At 40.6% G+C, this 22,118-nt stretch overlaps 1 protein-coding gene across 3 annotated transcripts in view; it reads left to right on the top strand.

Moving 5' to 3' along the window:
- The window catches only part of SNX18 (sorting nexin 18), a 154,103-nt gene that overhangs the window by 15,668 nt on the left and 116,317 nt on the right, over positions 1-22,118 (top strand). The window contains exon 2 of one of the 3 annotated variants that reach the window (XM_072756927.1): positions 10,544-13,936. The exons of the other annotated variants lie outside the window; for them this stretch is intronic. Coding sequence (XP_072613028.1) covers positions 10,544-10,797 — 254 coding nt within the window. The 3' untranslated portion in view covers positions 10,798-13,936. Of the gene's footprint in view, positions 1-10,543; positions 13,937-22,118 lie in introns of those variants that run through there. 3 annotated transcript variants of the gene reach the window in all.

Here is a 22,118-nt window from a genome sequence, read left to right as displayed (position 1 = left end):
TTCTTCGCCATTTATATTTATGAATTGAAAATAAATTTTATATTAATTTTACCTTTGAATTTTGATAGTTCTTGGCATTAGGGACCTTTAGTCCCTTCAAAAAATTGCTTTCACTAGCTTAAATATTAGTGTTGGCAGCCCCAAAGTTTATTAATATGGTCTAAACCTGGAGCCCATGGGGTATGTCTGGATGCAGGAACAGAGTTTTGAGAGCCTGGGGATGGTTCTTGGGGTGGCTGATCCCTGAGATGAGGTTTCAGAGGAGCCTGTTGTTATGCTGCCCTTGGACATGGCATTGGGGCTCCTCCGAGGGGCTTTGAGATTATGGCTGGGGCAGTCTCAGTTGGGCCAAGTACAAGGGAACTAACTACCTAAGTTGGGAAGCTGGGCAGACCCAGTTCCCATGCAGCTAGACATCTTCAGTGAAATGATTTACCTTCCCTAAACTTCACTTTCCACCTCTGAAAATGGGAGTGATAATTGCTTTTCTTTTGAGGTTAAAGAGAAGGAAATGAGACACAGAGCACAGGTTTGCACAGGAGGTGTGATTCCCATAGGACTGTTTTGCTTGGATGCACAGCCATTCTGCCTGTGAAGTGGATGTTGTTGTCCTTTGTTTTTTGAGATGTTTTATTCAAAAAATATTGAAAAGTTAATATTGAAGCAGAGAGGAGAAAGAGTAATCACCCAGTGGGTGGGTGGAAACCGAAAGGGAGGAAGGAAAGGGGAGCGGAAGAAGTTAATAAGGAGTGAGCAGGGCGAGAGGGTGTGGGGACCAGTGATGAGAGGGTGAAAGCAAATTGGTCACTTTGACCAAATTAGTTAGCATTTTCTTTCGATGTTTCATGTGTAGGAGGGAATGAAGGAAAACAGGCCTCATCCAGTCTTGGGCAACTTCTACTCAGCTGTATTGCCTTTCAGCCCATCTCCTGTTCTGCCCCTCACACCATGGCTGTGGGTGTTCTGGGGCAAAGCCCTGGAAAGACAGAAAATCGAGTTAATGTTTTTTGCCACATTCGTGATTTCGAAATTAAATAAAATGCTGGCTTTTTTTCCCCCTCTGCTTTTTTTTTTTTTTTAACGGGAGAAAATGTAGCCCTTGGATCCCTGTTGCTTAGTGACTAGGCCTTTTGTGTAATTGGTCTTAGGAGGGACAAAACATACTGAACATAAGAGAGTTGGTTGAAGGAAGGAAGGCAAAGTTCAGGTGCTGACACTGGCCCCGGCTTGTAGGTGGGAGCTGTGGGAGCCTGAGGAGGTGGAAGAGAGGGACATAAAGAGGGCAGCTGAGAGGAGGCCACACAACACCTTCAACTGAGGAGAAGGCTCTCCCTGGTTAAAATGCCTGAAGCAGTACAGTGTTTGCAAGGTTTTTTTCTCCTCTGTCTGCCCTGTTTTGCAGGGTCAGAAGTTACCAGGAAAGTGATTTGTCTGTGTAAATCAGAAGGAAATGATACAGTTTCGTGTGACCGGCTGCGTTTGCCGGTTCAGCGTGCAGTGGGCCGTTGATACTTGTTAATTGACTAGATGACACCAGACCTTCCCTACTTTGATTTTACAAAGACCAAAATGACACTGAAATGCTTCTTAAACAGTTTTTACTGATGGAAATAAGTTAATGCTATATAAAAAATAGGATGCTTTTGAAAATGGTGCTGACTTCCTACGTCATAATTTAATCCATAAAATAGATTTGAGTTTGAGTCCTTTGAAGTTATAATATTAATGAACCCTGCCATATGACTAAATTCCTTAGTTGTAATTGTTTTGTATTCTTTGGAAACATGCATAATATAATCCCTTGGAAATTGAGCACATATGGATTATGAAGCATGACGTAGTTAATTCATGCTTGGCTCTTTCTAGCCTGAGCATGCTTTAAAACTGTAGGAGACGGCTCCCATTGGTAAGATCCAAAGAAAATGGTAGGAGAGGGATGGGATTGAATTTAGGACATAATTTCCGTGGAGCTTGGTATAGTGATGGGCTAGGGGGCATAGAAGCCTTTCTTTGAGCCTGGGCAATTGGGGTAAGTATAAAAATGAACCTGTTAGGAAGGAATTTGGCATGTGCAGAGTCAGCTCACAATGTCAGAGAAGTCCAGGAGTTTGTGTTAATAACAGGTCCCAAAGCAAAGTGAAAATACTGGCGTAGTTTTTGTTTTATCGCTCCTACTGTGGAAGGGAAGGGACCGTCTTCAACAGAGTGGAGCAGAGGTCCTGCAGGGAGTGTTACATGGAAAGGGGCAGGACTGGCTGGCAGGTATGGATGGGGGGGGGGGGGGTAATCTTTGTCACGAAGTAGCTGTGGTACTTTGAAAGGTAGCCATGCTCACCACTGTACCATCAACGCTGCACTAGCTGTGGTACTTGGGACAAGCCACCTAGCCTGTGACTTGTAAAATTGAGAGAATTGTACCAAAAACTCTTCTAAGGCCCTTTCAAGCTCTTAAGAAAACAACACCAACACACACACACCCACACACAAACTCTGGCAACCAGCTTGTCCTCCCAGAATCAGCCCTATTGGCTTCTCCAGTGGGTGTCTTGTCAGGGCTGGAGTGAGGAGAAGAAAGTCCTCTGGGTTCCTGCCCCTACTTTTGAAATAAAGTCTTAGGTCCTCAGTGAACTTTTTGTTTCGTGGAGAAATTCTAATTATTCACCCCTCTAATCAATGGAGTGCCCAACCAAAAGTTCATTCTTAACCTGTAAGCCTTTCTGGGAGGCAGTCTCTCTTCCTTTCTGCCTCCTTCCACAGATCCCTGAGGCAGAGTGGTCGCTGAAACACCCTAGACTCAGCCTGGTGTCGTGGGGGTGCAGCTGGGTACTGTTGCCTGTTTGGGAGCACAATCATGGGGAATGGTTGACATATGCTGCCTCACTTTCAATCATAACTTTTTCCAGTACTTCAAATAGGAGAATGTATTTTTAGTTGTGTGACTTGGGGAGGCTGCAGTGTCTCATGTGTTACCCTTTTACAGGTTTCATTTCCTCTAAAATGGAAATGTTACCATTCTCTTGGCTGTTTTACTTTATGAAGAAGAATGTACTCGCACTGCCCTGTTGTCAGTCCCTTCTTGCTTAATCTCAGAATTTAATTCTTGCCAACGCTTTCCCTTCATAATAAAATCTTAGCTCCTACATTACTCCAGATGCAACTACCTAATGTCTAAACTGTAGCTCAAAAACATAGTTAAGTACTTATTTTCCCATTCTAAATGTTTTACCCTCTGATCACCTCTATTTTCACAATTTTCTTTTGTTTTAAAGCCATTGTCCTACCCATGAGTATTGCAGGGGCGTGTGTTTAATCCAACGGTGACCACTTAGGATCTTGGACTTTCTGGTGTAGTTCCTCTGCTGTGTTCTTTAATTTCCATTTCTATGTTGAAGGCCATGTGGTGGGATGAGGTTTGTGAGGGGACGAAGCTGACAGGAGGCAAAATCTTTCTAAATTAGCCTCTTAAAAAGTGGAGATTTGGAAAACCTTTGCCTGTTTTTGTATTTATTCCATGATAAAAATGTGTGTTCCCTTTGTTCTTTGGATTCTGGGCCAGGTTTTTGGTTATTTACACTCCTCTTGGGTTTGGTACAAAGCAGTGTCACTGAGAGAATGTTGAGCTGACGCTGTAAGGCCTTGTTAGAGCTCCACAGCTGGTCCCACCAAGCCCCTGCTCCTGCTCCTAGGCAGCTGCAAATCAATTTGTGAAGCCATCCTGAAAGTAGCAAGTTTGTAGTGATCTAACTCTGCCCCAGTGTTTTTTTTTTTTTTTTTCCTTCAGCTTCTCACTCCTTAGAGGCTAAACCTGATTGAAAATTTGGCTATCTCTGCCTTTCCTGCAATATTTAGAATTGTAAATATGAAAATGTGTGACATGTAGAAACATATACAGATTAATTTCCAGTTTGATGACTGTCACCCCAACTGTGGGCATACAGCCACTTAGGACAAAACCCAAATTCGAGTAATACCGATTTCATTTATATCCAGCCAGTGTTTGTCATACCATTTCTGTTGGGAAAGTGTGTTCATTTGATAGGACCCAGGGTTTAGAGAACCGTGGGTGCCGGTTGGGTAGAGGGAAGCTTCTGGGGAAGTTCAGAGGGTAGTTCTCTTGGTCAGAGCCCAAGAGTTGAAACACCCTTGCAATTTGTTCAGATGGACAGCTTGAGGGATCCCTGGGTGGCTCAGCGGTTTAGCCCCTGCCTTTGGCCCAGGGCGCGATCCTGGAGTCTCGGGATCGAGTCCCGCGTCGGGCTCCCGGCATGGAGCCTGCTTCTCCCTCCTCCTGTGTCTCTGCCTCTCTCTCTCTCTATGTCTATCATAAATAAATAAATAAACCTTTAAGAAAAAAGAAAAGAAAAGAAAGAAAGATGGACAGCTTGAGCTATTCAAAAGATGACACTTTTTTTTCCCCCGTTTAATCCCAGACAGTAAACTGGTCAATTAACTTCTACAACTAGTTTACTGAATAATTTGACTTTAGCTTTCTCACAAGAAAGAAATCACACTAAACCCTTCCTGTGTGTTGAAATGTATGTGGAAACACTAGATGGAGGGTTGTGAGATGAATACTTAAAACCAAAATGTCTTTCTTCATAAAGGAAATAATATATTTTTTTAAAACTTTGCAAAATGCTTTACAAAAGATAATTGGTTTGGGATGTTGTCGTCATCCTGAACATTAACAGCCAGCAGCTGGCTGCTCATACAAGGAACTGGGCTGCTGTCCCTTTAACTCAGGATCTACTCAGGAATTCTTAATAATTTTTTAAAAAGTATAGTGCTGTCAACTTGTTACGCCTCTTTCTTCTGAGAGCCGATCTGGGAATAAGTCAGTGTTTAGCTACATTTCAGTTAAAAAGAAGGTGGTTTTAAAATTTGCTCTTGATTCATGGTACAACTTCACAATTCCTTGCTTATCCATGGCACTCACCATTCTACCAGAGTTTGTACATTTAAAATGTACTGTTTTTAAAAAATAATAATGAGTAAATAAATAAAATGTACTGTTTAATACCTTCATGTGCTGATTTGTATAAGGTGCTTCCTTAACTGTTTCAGTAACTTAAGTCACCTTAAAAAATAATTTGAGCCCCCAAAAGAGGAACTATGTCTTTAAAAAGAAAAAAAAAAAAAAACAAGTATCGTATCTCTCTTATCACCCTGTTTCTGTAATCCTGATACATTATGTTAATGGATTTGAATTGCAGTAAATGGGTTAAAATGAATTCCAAGTGGAATTGGCCTATGGATGTTTATTCTCCTTAATGGTTTGTTGTGTCCTTCCTAGTTTGCAAATAAAGTAATTTTTTTTCCCCCTCTGGGATGTCCAGCTGCATCAGAGCAAAACAGAGGCAAGGTCTCTGTATTCCTAAAGAGATTATATGTTACTATTTTTGGTTGTAGTTCTTAATTTATATAATCTTTCAATAGGATCTAAGCAGATAGAGGAGAATAAGCAAGAGAAAGACACCTCCTTTACCCCGTGTAAATTTGGGCTTAGATTTTTCAAAATCATATCAAATAATCAAATATGTGCTATTTTTTCAAAGTTTCATTCTGTGGCCCCCAAGTGTTGTTACAAAGACAAGAAAATCAGACATCTTATAAATATGAGATTGCTTTACAGGCACAATTTCTGAATTCTGTGACGTTAAAGATTCCAGAGAGAAATTTTCAAAATCTATGTAGTTCTTTTATATACTAGCAAGGCCTTCTGAATTGTGGATCAAAATAGAAGCCAGGGACTTAATAAGGAAGGAACAGAGGGTAGTACAAGAGCCTTGTCCACAGTTAGAGGGCATGTGGGAAGGCCATTGGCCAAAAGGAGAAGAAATAGCTGATTCTCAGCTGCCTAGCTTTTACTTTTACCGCCCCCCACTCCCCGCCCCAGCATCCTGCTCACCTAGGCCTACCTGGCTCTTTTTTTTACCCACTCAGGCTTCAATTTCTTTTCTAAATAGTGTTTGCTTTGAAGCCAGTCATGCATTCACATTCCATCTCCACATCTTACCTGGGTACCGGGCCAGTTTGATACTCAGAGAGGTTGAGTAGCTTCCCCAGTTTTCTTGTAAAAATAAGAGTAATGTCTGTTTTAAAATTGCAGTAGGGTTAGTGATAGTATATGAAAAGTGCCTAGCGTATACATGTGTGGATATATGTATATATTTTAGACAGATATAATTAACATACAGTGTTACATTAGTGTCACATGTACAATATAATGATTCAACAATTAAGTACATTATTCAGTGCTCATTAAGATACTCTTAATCTCCTTTATCTTTTTCACCCATACCCTGCCTACCTCCCCTCTGGTAACAATCAGTTTGTTCTCTGCATTTAAGAGTCTGTTTTGTTTGTCTCTTTTCCCCCTTTGTTTTGTTTCTTAAATTCCACATATGAGTGAGAGTATATGGTATCTGTGTCTCTCTGGCTAACTTATTTCACTTAGTGTCATACCTTCTTGCTCCATCCATGTTGTTGCAAATGGCAAGATATCATTAATTTTTATGACTGAGTAATATTCCCGTGTGTGTGTGTGTGTGTGTGTGTGTTGTATCACACGTTTTTTAAATCCATTCTTTTATCGAGGACTTTTTGGTTGCTTCCATATCTTGGCCATTGCAAATAATGCTGCAGTAAGCATAAGGGTGCATATATCTTTTTGAATTAGTGTTTTTATTTCCTTTGGGCAAATACCCAATAGTGGAATTGCTGGATCATGTGATAATTCTATTTTTAATTTTTTGAGGACACTCCATACTGTTTTCCACAGTGACTACACCAATCTGCATTCCTACAGTGTGTGGGGGTTCCCTTTTCTCCACAGCCTCCCTAATACTTGTTTTTTTCTTGTGTTTTTTGTTTCTTGTCATTCTGACAGGTGTAAAGTGATAGTTTATTGTGGTTTTAATTTGCATTTGCCTTGATGATGTGTGATGTTGAGCATCTTTTCATGTATCTGTTGGCCATCTGTATGTCTTCTTTGGGGAAAGTGTCCAGATCCTCTGCTTATTTTTTAAATTTTTTGGTGTTGAGTTGTAGAAGTCATTTATATATTTATTAGATATATAATATTTATTTATTAAATTATATATTAATGTTTTAGTTTTTTTGGTGTTGAGTTGTAGAAGTCCTTTATATATTTTAGATATTAATCCCTTATCAGATATATCATTTGCAAATATCCAGTGCAGTAGGTAGTTTTTTTGTTGATAGCTTTTTTTTGCTGTGCAAAAACATTTTATTTTGGTATAGTCCCAATAGTTTAACTTTGCTTTTGTTTCCCTTGCCAGAAAAGACATACCTAGGAAAAGTGTCTGTCACTGATGTCAAAGAAATTACTGCCTAGTTCTCTGCTAGGAATTTTAGGGTTTCAGGATCCTACATTTTGGTCTTTAATCCATTTTGAGTTTATTTTGTTCATGGTATAAGAAAGCGGTCCAGTTTCATTATTTTGCACATAGCTGTCCACTTTTCCTAGCACTGCTTCTTGTCTTTTTCCCATTGTAAATTCTTGCCTCCTTTGTGGTAATTGACTGTAAAAACGTGAGTTTGTTTCTGGGCTCTTCTTTCTGTTCCATTGACCTTTGTCTATTTTTGTGCCGGTACTATACTGTTTGGATAACTACAGCTTTGTAGTAGTGTATCTTGAAATCTGGAATTGTGATGCTTCCAGGTTTGTTCTTCTTTTTCAAGATGGCTTTGGCTCTTCAGGGTCTTTTGTGGTTCCATACAAATTTTAGGATAGTGCCTGGCATATATTATTACTGTTTTTGTAAGCTAACATTTATTTTTTATATATACTTGGTCCCTGCCCACTTCCCACCCCCAACCTTGTCCTCATCATAGTGCCTGGCATCTAGTAGGTCCTCTAGCATTTTCCCTTGTGACACAATTTAACATATTATCTTGGAAAAAGACATAATTAACTTCTATGCAGAATTATGTACTTTATGGTCCTATGTCATGTCATGTCCTGATTGTGTCTTTCTTTGTATGCTTTGCCAAATGGCTTCCTCGAGAATGTAGAGGGGATGGGGTCTTGAATGCTGAAATATATGAATCTCCCTGTTGTAGCAACATGCTCTCTGTGCACATTAGGTCCTCCATAAACGTTTGTTAAACAAATTAAAATCTTTGCTGCAGAGCTGAACCTTTTGGGGACTTTGAAGGTAGCAGCATTTGTGTTGTTTACTAAATTTATACTTGGGAGAAAAATGAGTTTTAAATCCTCATTGACTCCTTTAGGATATATACATAAAAAACTTAAAGGTGTTAAATGCCAAATGTCCTTAGGCCTCAGAGAGATTTAATACTTGTCCAAAACTCTTGGACACAAAGAGTGTCCAAGAGTTTTGAAAATGTATACCCATGTGATAAATTGCAGAAACTTTAGATTTGTTCACTTTTAAGTTGCTTTTTAGAAATGCACAACTGCAATTCCGTATAATAGTGGGTAGTTTCAAAGAATATGGTGATCTCATGTAGAGTTGGACAAGCTGCAACTTGTAGACATGAACACCCAGCTCTGGGCCAGGCTTCAGAACCCCTGTATGCAGAACCTGCTCTATTCTTCAGGTTCTAGTAACTAGAATGAGGAATACTTGAAGCGTGTTGCACGGATGCGTCATGGATACACAGGGTAGGATGCTGCGTGTCCTCACTGTTTGCCCAGTGGTCTTGGATACCTGGGAGTGGAATCGTGATGAAATAGTCAAATCACCCGAGCCTTTTCTCTTTACTTCCTCCTCCCTCTCTCTCTGCCATTTTAAATGTGTATTTCATGATTTCATATTCTCAGTCTTCTTTGAAAAAGTTTTCCTGTAGTGGTATCTCCTATGCTTTCTTGGTCTTTTTGACTTTGTGTATATAAATTGTGAGACTTGTACCAAATTTAAGAAAGATAAAATTGCTATAAAAAATTATTTTTCTCTTTTTGTGGGAAGAGTTCTTTCTCTTTAGTATAAATGACAAGCCGGCAGATTTCATGGGTTCACTAGTCTGGTCAGCAATGGCAGGTGCATGATAAGTGCCCACTTTCAGAGGGATGGCTTCCTTGTGGGATGGTCAGGGTTCTTCTTAAAGCCGTGTTAATACAAATAATCTCTACATGGAAGCCCTGCCCCGTATCTCTATGGGATCAAGTGCAAGTCTCTACTGCTTCTCACTTGAAGACTTCATTTAGAATAAACAAATGAAAATGTACATACATATCTTAAATGTATGTATTATACTTTTAATTTCTCAAGTCTTTGAGCTATGCCAAAAATGCACCCCAAAAATAAGCATGCTGTTTAACCTCTAAGGGTTTTATGTAATGCTAGGTTTAACTGTATATTATTTAGGAGAAATTCCATAGCTTTCTCACCTCCTTCTAAACAGGTTCCCTTCTTTTGTCCCCCTTAGTATCACCATGGTATAGACTGCCCAGCCAGGTGTCCTAGACATTTCTCTCTCACCTTTCTTTTTTTTTTTTTTTTCTCTCTCACCTTTCATCATGGGTTAGTAGATGGAGTCAAGAAATCCAAGTTCTTGAACTGGCCATGTTCAAGTGATTTGAGTTTTATCATCATTCATTTCTAAGAACCCATGAAGATCTTTGTCTCCTACACCTAAACATCCTTAGCTCTTTGTGTCTTCATATAATGATGCTTTTGGAGGAAGGTCTTCCCTCATGTGACACCCGCCAGAGTGACTGTCCCTTTCCTTCCTCCTTGCACACACCCTTTGGTGACATTTCTTGACAAGAGGCTATGGTATCCCTGGCTTCATTCCCAGATCATCACTAGGGCAGACTCGAAATGATCTTTACAGCCCCTAAAGAAAAGGTGGCAAATTCTTAGTTCACAGAGCCTCAGTGCTCTGGCTGTGACTCTCCTGGTACAACATAGACTTGCCCCTTCATTGCCAATAAGACACAGGCTTGGCCTGCCCAATTGAGGCAGCCTTGCATTGTAGACTCCATCATTTCCAAGCCCCCTCTATGAATAGCATGATTTCTAAAACACAACCGAAGTTGGCACAAACATGTTAACATGTTTCAGAGTCTACTTCCAGAGTCTTCTATAATAATTCTTCGGTAAGACTTTCTGAGGAATTAGATTTGCACCTTCTTTGGGGTATGGTGTTTATAGATAACTTTCTTATTATAAGGTGTTTGTAATGGTGCCACACTTTTTCTCCTAAGTGAAGATCACAGTTTCTTGGTTTGTATTTTTAGAAACAGTTCCTTGTAGTTTATTTGTTATGTATAGTATCTCTGTTTGGAAGAGATGAAACCTACTATAGATACTTGGTCACTGGCAAGTGCTAGTTTTGAGAATTAGAATTGCAGCAGTGGAGGGGTTTTCAGAAACCCTATCAGATTTCTTCTTTTTTTTTTTTTTATTTTAAAATAACAGTCATCTCTTTAAGTTCCAAAGGGCTTTAAATAGTTTAGGGAAGTATTTATAATGCTCAAGAGTCTGCTTACTGTGTAGCTATGCCATTGGGATACATGCGTATATATACTTAATTAATTTTTTTTTAACTACAGGAGCTCTTACCAAAGTAAAGGAGAGTAGGCGACATGTGGAAGAAGGGAAGATGGAAGTCCAGAAGGCTGATGGCATTCAAGATCGCTGTAACACTATTTCTTTTGCCACTTTGGCTGAAATTCACCACTTCCATCAAATTCGAGTAAGAGACTTTAAATCACAGATGCAGCATTTCTTACAACAGCAAATAATATTTTTCCAAAAAGTGACACAGAAGTTGGAAGAAGCTCTTCACAAATATGATAGTGTTTAATGACTGGACATTGGGTTGTGAACTTCTTTCAGTTCAAGGATATTTCTACGGCAGAATAAAAACTGCTATCAAAGAGCTATTGCCAACTATCAGTGGTGGTACAAGGATGGTTTTGTGTTCAACTGAAGCTCGCTGAATATATAATTATGTAGGAAAGAAACAGTTAATATGGTTATATAATAGAAACAGTACCACACATTGTAACTAAATTATACTCTGTATGCCTACACTACCATTGTAACTTTTGGAATAATGATTATACTATTTGCCTTATTGCTTTTTGAAGTATGGGTATTTTAGTGCATACTTTGTAGACCTCAAAACCCATGAAGGGTCTCAAAGAAGCTGGCTGGATAAAAGCCTGCTGTGGATGCCTTTTTACTCTCATAGATTGGGATTACCTAAATTGAACCTATTCTCTGTTTACAAACTCCAACTAGAGCAGCTATGCGACTTTGTGCCTTTAAACTCTTGGTTTTTCATTTCTCCACCCCCCTCCCTTTTTTTAAGTAATCACAACTTTTCTGATTGAAAGAGTGAAAGGCCAGTGCATATAATGACAAACCTGTTGGTAACCTCATATTGGCGCTGGAGGCGGGGTGGGAGGATCAGCCGTCATCAGTTTGCAGGGCAAGTTTTGTCTCCTGATACATGCCGGTGAGCACCGTGGAGGGAGACCTGATGCTCATCTTTCAATATGAAGTCTATTAGGGAAGAAAATGGTGCCACTCTATTCCCTTAGATGCTGTAGTAGCATAGCCTCTTCACTCAAGTGTCCTGGAGACTTGGTGTGGAGATTGAAACGAACATGTCTTATAACACAGAGAAGGAGGAGTCTGATCAGTTGGGGACACAAGCACAGAATCAGTGATGACACACTTGGTTTTAATTCTTAGGAGGGTTTTCTTTTCTTTCTTTCTTTTTTTTTTTAGCTTGAAGATTTTAATATTCAGTGTGATTTTTTTTTTTTTTTAATGGATCTACACTGTTAACTGATTGAGACTCCACTGTGATTCACTCGTTTACTTAATCAAAAACTTTTCAGGGATGTCTGTAAAATTCAGTGTTATACGTGATTGAAAGTAGTGTTGGTTGATCTAAGGAGGGACCAGAAATAATTTCTACTATTCCAAATGCAGAAGAAAAAAAAAGTAACTTAAAAAAAATATTGATAAGCCCCCAGGACATTTAACCTTAAAAATTACTTTAAGTATATTCTTTTATTATTATAAGGGAAATATGAATGGCTGATAAATACCAAAAAGATTCAAAAGCAGCTTAATTTAAAAAGCACAAAGAGATTCTGGCTTCAGGTGTCAAAATCTCAATGTTTTTATAGTTGCTGAGCTATAAATAATGTGATTTTTGAGTTTACAGATTTAAAAATTGTCACTGAAAGGTTAAAGTATCTACTGTTTTTATGAAGTCAAACTTATGCTGCCTCAGAAATCCCTGGATATTGAAACGGTAGAATGCAAGTAAAGAGGTCAATTTGAAATATTGGTGAGTCACATTGATTAAAAAAGAAAGGGTCAATTTGCAGACAGTCAAAAAAGAAACGATTATTGAAGTAATAACAGCAAATTTACTCTAAAAAATCATCTCATATGGGTTGAATTTTTAAGATCAGAGTATCGTAATTTTGATCAAAATTTTATACCTTAGGTAACTTAGAGCCAGATTTAACATCATGTGGCTTCATCTCTACTACAGATACATGGAATTGTAACCAAATACATTGCTCTCTAAAAGTAACTTTCTCTTGTTGATTGATTGCAAAATACAGTTCTATAAACAAAACCCATATATATATATGTTAATTTTATTGCAGAAGTTTGGAGATTATAATTATAGCATTTAATTTAAGTTTGAGCCTATATCAGACAGATAAGCACTATGCTTTTCAAATGATTTGAAAATCAGTTTTATTTGCCTCTTTATTTTGATGGTGGTTTGAATTTTTTTTTTTTTTTTTTTTTTTTTAAGTAAAATCACTAAAGTTGTGCAGTGGTAGCATGGAAATTATCTGAGGTGTCTTTATGATTGTGCTTTAGCCAGGGTGGACATAGCTTAAATTATAAAAAAACTAAAGATTAAAGTACAAGGAGGTATAAGTTCATGCTGCCTACTTAGAAGAGAACTTTTGTTCTTCATAACTATATAACATTATAATGCCACTGATTCATAAGGGGTTTAAATGAATTCTGTGGGGGTAGGACACCAGAATTATTAGTGTTCATTTTCATCTAAGATCTTTATTTCTCTAACGTTCTTGGTCCTATTGAAACATTTCAGTATACAAAAATACTGCAATGTTAATACCCAAGAGAAAAGCCATCATAATGTGTATGCTGGTCATTATGATCAGTGTGGTACAATTTTTTAAAATAAACTATCATGCCCTTCATGCTATTATTTGTCTTTATTTCTGTAATTTGTAATTTTGATATGTGATGTATTTACAACATGAGGGCGTCCACTCAAGCCTGGTTTAATTACAGTTGTTGATGTGCTGTAATTGTCATGCAGTGAGACTGGGTCTGCAGCCATGCATTATAACCCCATTACGCTCAGGCTGCTGTATCTAAAGGTACAGTTTAAACCCAGAACAAGGGAACACATTCGAAAGTGAAACAAAGTCCGTGCACGTTGGCTTGAATAGATTAGTAATTGGGAATAGAGTAGTTTCTTGGGCTTCACGGATACAGTTGTCTTACATGTATTGGTAACAACACAGCAGATTCTTAAATGCCAGTTTTTAATTGTCTTAAGTTTTGCTGCTGTTCTTATAATTAAGGACTTGAAAAATGTTTTAATCTGTTAAGTCAAGCATGTAAAATTCATGTATCAACCTTTAAATGTCATTCTTTACCAAGTTCGTTGCTATAAGCTTTTTTTTCCATTTATGTCTTCATTTCTTCAGAATCAAATACCATGTCTGATACCTTTAAATCAATAAGCATTATCCAGTTCTCTCATTTGCAGTCTTATCTTTGGCTAACAGAATAAGTGAAATTAGGGAATTATTTATAGACTAAAAATGTTGAACATTGTTTTTATTTAGCTCAAATGTCACGATTAGTGTAGATCAGTCATGTTTATCTTTTAAAAAAATAAACAAAGGTCGCTTTATTTCTCAGCTTCAGTGGAATATTACAATTATTTTTTCTCCAGTAGTCAAGGAGGCATTTATTTAATGTGAAAGACGTAATATAGAAAAATAGAAGAGTGTCTTCACTGTCCCAGGCTTCCATCTGCAGTTGCAATAGGCATTGTTTATGAAACCAGCTAGTTTGATTCAAACCCATAAGCCATTCAGGCAGTCCCACTGAGTATCTGCTTATGTTAGTATCTTCCATAACTGTTAAGCATATAGCAGTAAATTATGAGTGAGATGTTTTGAAATAATAGCTGCTGTGAGTCTAGCACCTGACCCATCATAGGTACCTGAGTAAAGTACTTCACATCGTCTTTCTTGGGGTCTGTCGCTGTTGATTGCCAGAAATAGGATAGCTCAAACCATCCTAATTCAAGATATAAAGGATCATGGTAAAGGGACCTGGTGAATCCCACATGAGGACAAATCCCATCTGGAACTAAGTTTGCCTTCTATGTGGGGCTTTGTAATCTGTCAACTTCTTTTCTTTATGAATCTTTTATTCTGTTTTCTTTTTTTCCTCCTATGGCTTGGCTTTCTCAGCATCTTCAATATGTCTAAACTGGACCAGACATGGTTTAGTTCACAGGGTTCCTTAGGCCAGTTGGGGACATCTGACTCAAGTTGGACAGATCCTTTGTGGGGTGGGGGTGGAGTGGGTATGAGATGGAGAGGTTCTCTTACAGGGCATGTGAGGGAAGAAAAGAAATAGTTGTAACCCCTTAAAATGGACTTCATCTGGGAGTCCTCACCATAAGCCTGGAGATTTCATCTCCCATTTATAGATGAATTAAAAGGATCGAGGCATCTATTTATTTTTGCCTCTATTTTTAAGATTACACAAACTGAGTGATAGAGCTGAGAGTCAAATAGGGATTTGGCTCACACCTGTGCTAATATAAACCAGGTTACATTGGATGCCATTTCCCTGCTTTTCAGAAACCCCAGCACCTTTCCCAGGTCCCCACTGTTAGATCAATAGGTATTCTGTTCTGCTTTGTGCACTGGACATGAAAGTGCAAAGGGAAGCTCTGAAAGTCTCCTCTTTTTATTCATTTCTTTTGAGAAAGATGAGAGCCTGTGGTGCTGTCACCACATCCCCAACTGTTTATGTGCTACTCTGCTCAGTCTCAATGGGGGAAGCAGGCAAATGTAATGTTTCCATAGTGATACAAAGGGAGACAGGAAAAGAACCAAAACCCAATAGTTTCCCCTTCTATCCATCTCTCACCTCCGTGCAAATATAAACGGTTTCAGTTGCCTCAAGAATGGCCCCAGCAAAAAAAAAAAAAAAAAAAAAAGAATGGGCCCAGTAGAACCCTAGAAACTAATGTCAAGTCAAATGTTTAATTCCAGTTGGTCAGGGTTACAGTTAGCCATGGCAAGTTCCACTTGGTCACAGGTAGTAGCAACAGAATTCTTCACATAGTAAACTCTGGGAAGTGGTGAAGTGGACTTCTGGGCAGAGTACAGAAGGATGTGGTGCCAGGGATCTAAGATTGGGAACCTGGAGAAACCAGCTGAGCGTCTGCCTCCATTCCAGGCCTCTGAGCTAGGGCGAAGTTAATCTGGGATTGGGTCATGGCTAAAGCTTTTCTAGAGATCACTGGTTTCTCCACTTGGCACTATTCCCAGGATGTCCCAATCCCATCATTCTTGTGGCTGAGATGGAGCTCCAGTACTGCTATAGTGGTGCCTGGTTTGAAGAACAGTTTGACTTCCTTGGGTGAACTTGTACCAGTAGTCTGCCTAGGACAAGGCCAATTGTCCCTATGAAGCTACCTTCAGAGGGGCTTAGAAATGTGGTTTTCTTTTGCTTTGAGTCCCATCAGCCTATTTCTAACTTGGAAGGGGCCAGATGCATCAGACTTATTTTAGTAGTGGTTTAAATTTTCAGTCGCTTCAGGAAATGGCTCTCGGGGCTTAATAACTGCTGAGCTGTTGGACTTGTCTGCAAGCACAGTGGGGAAGCTGACCCAGCATTACAAATGAGAAAGGCAGTGCATTGGAGCTAGGGGTCACAACCTAGCTTTTCTACTCTGAATGACAACTCACCAACCCACACTGAGCCTCAGTTTCCTCAGTGGTAGGACAGGTGTACTTAGCTTTTATGGAATTATTGAGGGTGATTAGATTAACCAGTAAGTAAAGTCCTTAATCATTTTGCAGTACTCCCTTTATAAATAGCAAGGGAAGTGATATAAATTCCAGAAGGAGGTACTTAATAAATAATAGCCACATGCCCAAACACTGTGTGACCTTGAACTAGTCACTTCATCTCTCAGACAGTTGTCTATCTGCAAGGGATATAGTATCCTCTTCACAGAATTCTTGTGAAAATTGAATGACAAATCAAAAGCCTTGAGCCTCAAACCTTGTTGAGTAAGAACAATTAAGATTCTCTGTGTTTATGCGAGAAGGGATAAGATGAAGAATTTAACCATAAATCCTTGTATCAGTTGTGCTATGGAAAATTAAGGAATCCACACTTGGGTCCAGTCAGGCAGGAGATCCTGCTTTCGGCACAGCTCTTTTCACCTTCTACCTGCTTTGACTTGCTCTCTCCTGATCCAGCTCAGCCCCAGCTCCAGACCCCTCTCTGGGTAACTGCTCCCAAAATCCTGCACAGCGTCCTCGCATATTCCATTCTCATTCTCCACCTCACAGACTCATCAAATTCCTCCTATTGGGGTTGGGAGGAGCTCAGCTCTCCAGAGAGAACCCCTTTCCAATAAGGCTCTCCACTTGGTCTTAAAGAGCTAACTACCAGTTTATTTAGAAAGTGGTCCTGCAGCTCTTTAGGAGTATCTGCAGAAGACAGCTTGGAATTCTGTTTTTATTCAGCAGATTGCCAATGATTGTATTGATGTGTGCTGCTTTCACCCCTTAAAAATAATGTACTTGAAGTCTAGGACTATGAGGGGCAGTATGCTCAGTGTTTAGTATCTTAGCTCTGACCTCACACCAATTGCAGACATTTCTAAATGATGGTCAATGCAGCCACTCTGGGAAATTAAACTTAATGCCTCTGAGTGACTTTGGAGTAACCATGCCTTGAATCAAATCAAATGTTGGTGTAGACCAAATTTGGTCAGACAACCATCTAGTAGTTTTAGAAAATGTAGTTTTCATTTTTGATTCAAAATGGTTCCCTTGAGGAGGAAAATCTTTTTTTTTTTTTTTTTTTTCTTTTTTGAGGTGGGAAGGCTTGAAAAAAAATTGGAGAACAGGTAAGGATTTAGCAAATTAGGTTCAGCTTGAAACCAATGATATTTCAGTGTATCTGATGGTATTCTGTGTCTAGTTTTGATCATTTTTTTATCACCTGGTCCATTTGCGAACTCCCTTATGAGCCAATTGGAGTAGCAAGTGCCAGCTACATCTTTGGTACAAGGCTGCTACTGAGGGATACCAGTAAGTCCATGAGCCTGTGTTCTTTATCTGAACCAAAGTACTTACAGGGAAGGTGAAACCTGTCATCCCAGAAGAAGGACTTTCTTGAAAAATGTTGCTTTTTAATGGCTCTTATTCTGGAATCCATAGAAAGTAAATTTGCCTTTTAGGTACTCAGGCTGACAGATGATTTCATTATAAATTGCAGTTATCTGAAGGATTAAAAACTATGTGTTGTTTTTTAAAAAAGAAAGCTCTTTATATAGCAATATGGAATTTTTCCAAGAAAAAAATGGCAAAACTATTTTATATGCTATACTTTGAGTTAAAGAGGAAATAAATATATTTGTTTATATATTTATAGATTATTTCTGTAAGTAGACGGAAACAGTTGGTAGCAAGGTAACATTATTTGCCCTGGGGTCTGGGAACTGGGTGGCTGGGGGATGGGTGGGAGGAAGATTTTTATTGTATACCTTTATATCTTTTGAATTTGAATGTATTTTCCATTTAAGAAATAAAAATTAAAGATAACTGAAGATAAATTTTAAAATTGATAGAGGCACTCCTGAAAAAAAAAAATGTTGTATGAAGGAGGGTGGACTCTTAGCTCTGTGCCAACCCCTCCGAGACCTAGAAGCAAATTGTACAAGCATAGAAAGAACAATCTTGTCCAGACAATGGACTCACAGTCATGACCAAGTCAGTCTTTGTTGTATTACTCCTTGTAGAAATGCTGCAGCATTAGGATGTGTGCTCTTCAGGAGAACATGTGAAGTAGACTGTAAAAGGAAAGATGACTGAACCATAATCTGTTCTCTATGGTATGAGCTGTTCTTTTCGAGAGCAAAACCTCGCCTGTCCCTCCCTGTCCTATGAAGCCTCCCTCAATCCCGCGATCCTGGTGTCTCCACCTTTGCCTATACCCATTATCACTCTCATGATGAAGTGGGAGAGCTTGATTCTTGTCTCCTGGAGTCGAAGAATGAATCTCGCGACAAAGAGTGAGTAAAGCGATAGAAATTTATTAAGCAAGGGTTCAGAGGGAGCTGTCAGGAGTGAGAGGTCCCGACAGGGTTGCCAACATGGGCCTCCACTGACAGTCTTTAATTTAGAACTGACCAGGGAGCTTGTGGCCTTGTCATTCTTGTGACGTCTTGGTTTGAGTGAGGACTGATGATAGCATCTTTAAGAGCTTCCTTTTGGGTCTGGTTATCCTTTGTTGTTCACAGGCAGCTGTCATTAAAAAAAAATATATCTTCTCCACCCATACTTAGGCCAGAGTGCTCTGGTTTGTTCCCTTATCTCTTATATCTCAGCACTTTGGGGATTTTGTGTCGTCAGCCTGATTCCATGGCTCCCTACCCATCTCTCCCTACCGAGCCCCGCCTGTCTCTTACTCAATGGCATTTTGCAGCTAAGGACCCACAGACCATGGGCTGAGGTCTACTTCTTATTCCAACCCCTTAGACATTGAGCGTTCGGCATGCCCTTGACTGGATACTCTTACCGGCCATCACCTACATGATTTCATCCAGAGAACTCTCTGCAGAACCATTTCACAAACAAGGAAGCAGGTTTCTAGACGTTCTTCAGGGGTCACTCAGCCAGAAAGAGGCAGCACTGGGATGTGAACCCAGGTTCACCTGACTCTCAGGTCACCAGACTCCACAGCATGTTACTAACCGCTGCACAACTACTTGAGAAGGCAGGGTCCAGCGCCTGAGCCACTGAGGAGATGGTGTGGTAGTCTCCCTGAGGACAAGCCCTGTCCCTGACTTCTCCTTGGGAGGCGCTAGGCATGGGTGGCGAAGGCAGGAAACCCGTGGTTTGGAGAACAGGAGATCTTTGTGACTCGCCAGGTTTTCGAATAACACTGAATTGCATCTTCAGAAAGGAACAAAATGCCAAAATGCTAGCCCTCTGCGTCGGCACTACCCTCGCAAGCAGTCGGGCTGCTCCTGAGGGCAGTTTTCCACAGACAGTCCTCTGTTATGCTTGCAGGGGACGGAGGAGTCGGCCGCAGGAGGAGCGAGCAGCCGGGCCGAGCCACAGTGCGGCCTTTGTTCAGCTGTGGGCCTGCTCCTGCGCCCCGGCCTGCGGATTCAAATCTGTGCCTCAGCGACGGGACGCGTGACAGCACATCACACCCTACAGCAGCCATTTGGGGACGGCTTTTGTTTGCATTGTCAAATCTCCATCTGCCAGGTTACTGCTCTTTGCTCTCCCTAAACACAACTGGCAGGGTTTGAAAGAGGAGCTCAAGCCGAGCTCCAGGAGTCCTGAGGAAGGCTGGCCTCTGAGCGGGAGGCCCAGGCCTCTCATGGGTCAAGAGCAGGGACTCAACCACCGTCAAAGCTGTTTGTGGTCTGAAGCCCTAAGTGAGATGAACGAGTAAGAAATTGCCATGCTGGTTCTTTTACTCCTTCACTACAGAAACTTTGAATGGGACCAGACTTCATGTCTTCCAACCTTTCTCCTGCTTTACCTCGCCGGAGACCAAATCATCATCATCACCATGGAGAAAAGGTAGTTACCCCATGTCCAGTCACATTTGAGTCATTTAGCTTCAAAAGCTGGATGAAGCCACCAGCATAGCAGAGATAACCTTAGACACTTGGGTTGATTAATTTGTTCTTTTGTCAACACATATGTAGTGAATTCCTAACTTCCAGGCATTGGTCTGGGCACTAGAATATAGCAGTAAACAAAATCAGCCCACATAACCTGCCCTCATGAACTTGTATTCCAATGGGAGGAGATATAATACTCAAATTTGTGAAATATACAGGTGGTGATAGGGGGAAAAATAAAGTGGGGAAGGGGGGGTTTGAGTAGTGAGGGGTGGGAGAATTTGTTGTTTTAGGTGGCCAGGACAGGCCTCCAACCTGAAGTAAAGAACTAAAGGATTAAGTGTTGACCAATGTTAATACCCAAGGAAAGAACTTTCTAGAACACTAACAGCAGGTGGAAAGGCCCTGGGGTGGGAAAGCTTACCTGGAATGTTAGAAGCCCATCAGGGAGATGGGATGGGATGGGTGTGGGAATAGGGTGTGGGAGGTGGAGGGTAGAGGCGGTGGTGGTGCAGGGCTGAGGGGAAGAGTGACTCCCAGAGGTGGGGGGATCCAGATCATAGAAGGCCATATATAGCGTTGTGAGGACTTTGGCTTTTTCTCTGAGATGGGGAACCTCAGGAGGGTTTGAGCAGAAAAAAATCTCATGATTTACTTCAAGTTGTGACAGGGCCACTTTGGCTGACCTATGGGGGGTAGCAAAGGCAGAAACAGGGAGACCAGCTAGGAGACTTTATGGTAATCCAGATATGATGGGGCCCACACTAAGGTGGAAGCAGCAAGAGCAGCCTCCTCAGTGGAAGCTGAAGAAGTCAGGTTGAGTTCCTTGACCAGGGCACCATGCCCCCAGTGTGGAGCTTAGCAAGCCCAAGCATAGCATCTCCCTTTGCTTTCTAGCCTTCATGGCTGATGATTGCCCTTTCGATGGATAACTTCTTACTTTATAGTTTAGTGATCTATCTTGCTCTGATTCAAGGGCCATCCGTTCTCCTTTGTTCTCTCTTGATGTATTAAATACTGATTTTATAACTTGGCGCTCAGAAAATTCTCTTACTTTCTTAGGGGCCACCTCATCACTGTTCCCCCACCCCCAGGTATAGTAGCCTGCCTAGAGAGGTCTGACACAGAAAGTTCACTTCCAAGGTTCTGGGGCAGTGGGCGGAGTGGGGGCAATCCATATGTCGGCAGGAGATTGGCCATCCTGGTTATAGCCAAGAATCTTTGCTTTCTCCAGCGCAGTTATACCTGCCTGGTTGCCACAGTGGCCCCGCTGACCAGTGCTGGTGTCTCCAACATAGGGGCTGAGGGCTCAGCAGATGTCTCTCCATCCACCCTGGGGACCTCAGAACTGCCTGGAGGAGGGTGTGGCCATGTGACATTTGCAAGTGGAATGGACATACTTTAACAGGCTGTTCGTAATTCTTTTGGATGCTTCTCCCTCCCTTCATGTGCAAACATCTGGCCCACTGCCCTTGGTGGTTGGTTGGGCCTTCACTGTGCCCTGTGCTCTGCCTGCTGGCCAGGGTGCCTCTGCTGTACCCCACAGTATCAGTGAGACTTTTTATTGAAACTTCCTTTTGCTGCCATTTGTTGATCTTTTTTTTTTTTTTTTTAAACCATTGTTTCCCTTTTAACAACTATCTGCAAATGAGTTAATAAGACTTTAGAGGATTCCTTTGCCAGTCTCTCCTACTTTCGGGTATGGTATTTTTTGGCCCTGGCTTTCCATTAGCATCACCTGGGGAACATGAAGATGCCTGGACCACACTCTAAACCCACTGAATCAGACTCTAGAGAGTGGGGCAGAGGCTCCAGTATGTTTTAAAAGCCTCCCTTGCCCTCCCCACCTGATGATCCTGATGCACAACTTTGCTTTCTTTCTTGAAGGCAATATAAACAGGGCCTAGCACCAGCAGGCTATTTGGGCTGCTCATTCTCTAAGGTGCTCAAAGGTCCTCTCTTGTCTAAGTGAGGTTATATGGAGAGTCAGAGAGAATCAGTGAAAGGCCTGAAAGAAGAAAACATTCATTATGTAAATTTAAATGTCTGTTCCATTACCAGAACACATGGCCTGCAATGAACTATGAATTAATATAATTTTAGTCTGTAATCCATTTGAAAAGCACAATTTTATTTCATTGTATTTTGTATGGGTTAAGAGCAGTGAACTGTTAAATACAAATGATTAAAATATACCA

The sequence above is a fragment of the Vulpes vulpes genome, chromosome 4 (assembly GCF_048418805.1).
Source record: "Vulpes vulpes isolate BD-2025 chromosome 4, VulVul3, whole genome shotgun sequence".
NCBI classification, from domain to species: Eukaryota; Metazoa; Chordata; class Mammalia; order Carnivora; family Canidae; genus Vulpes; species Vulpes vulpes.
This window is presented reverse-complemented; position numbering and strand designations above follow the sequence as displayed.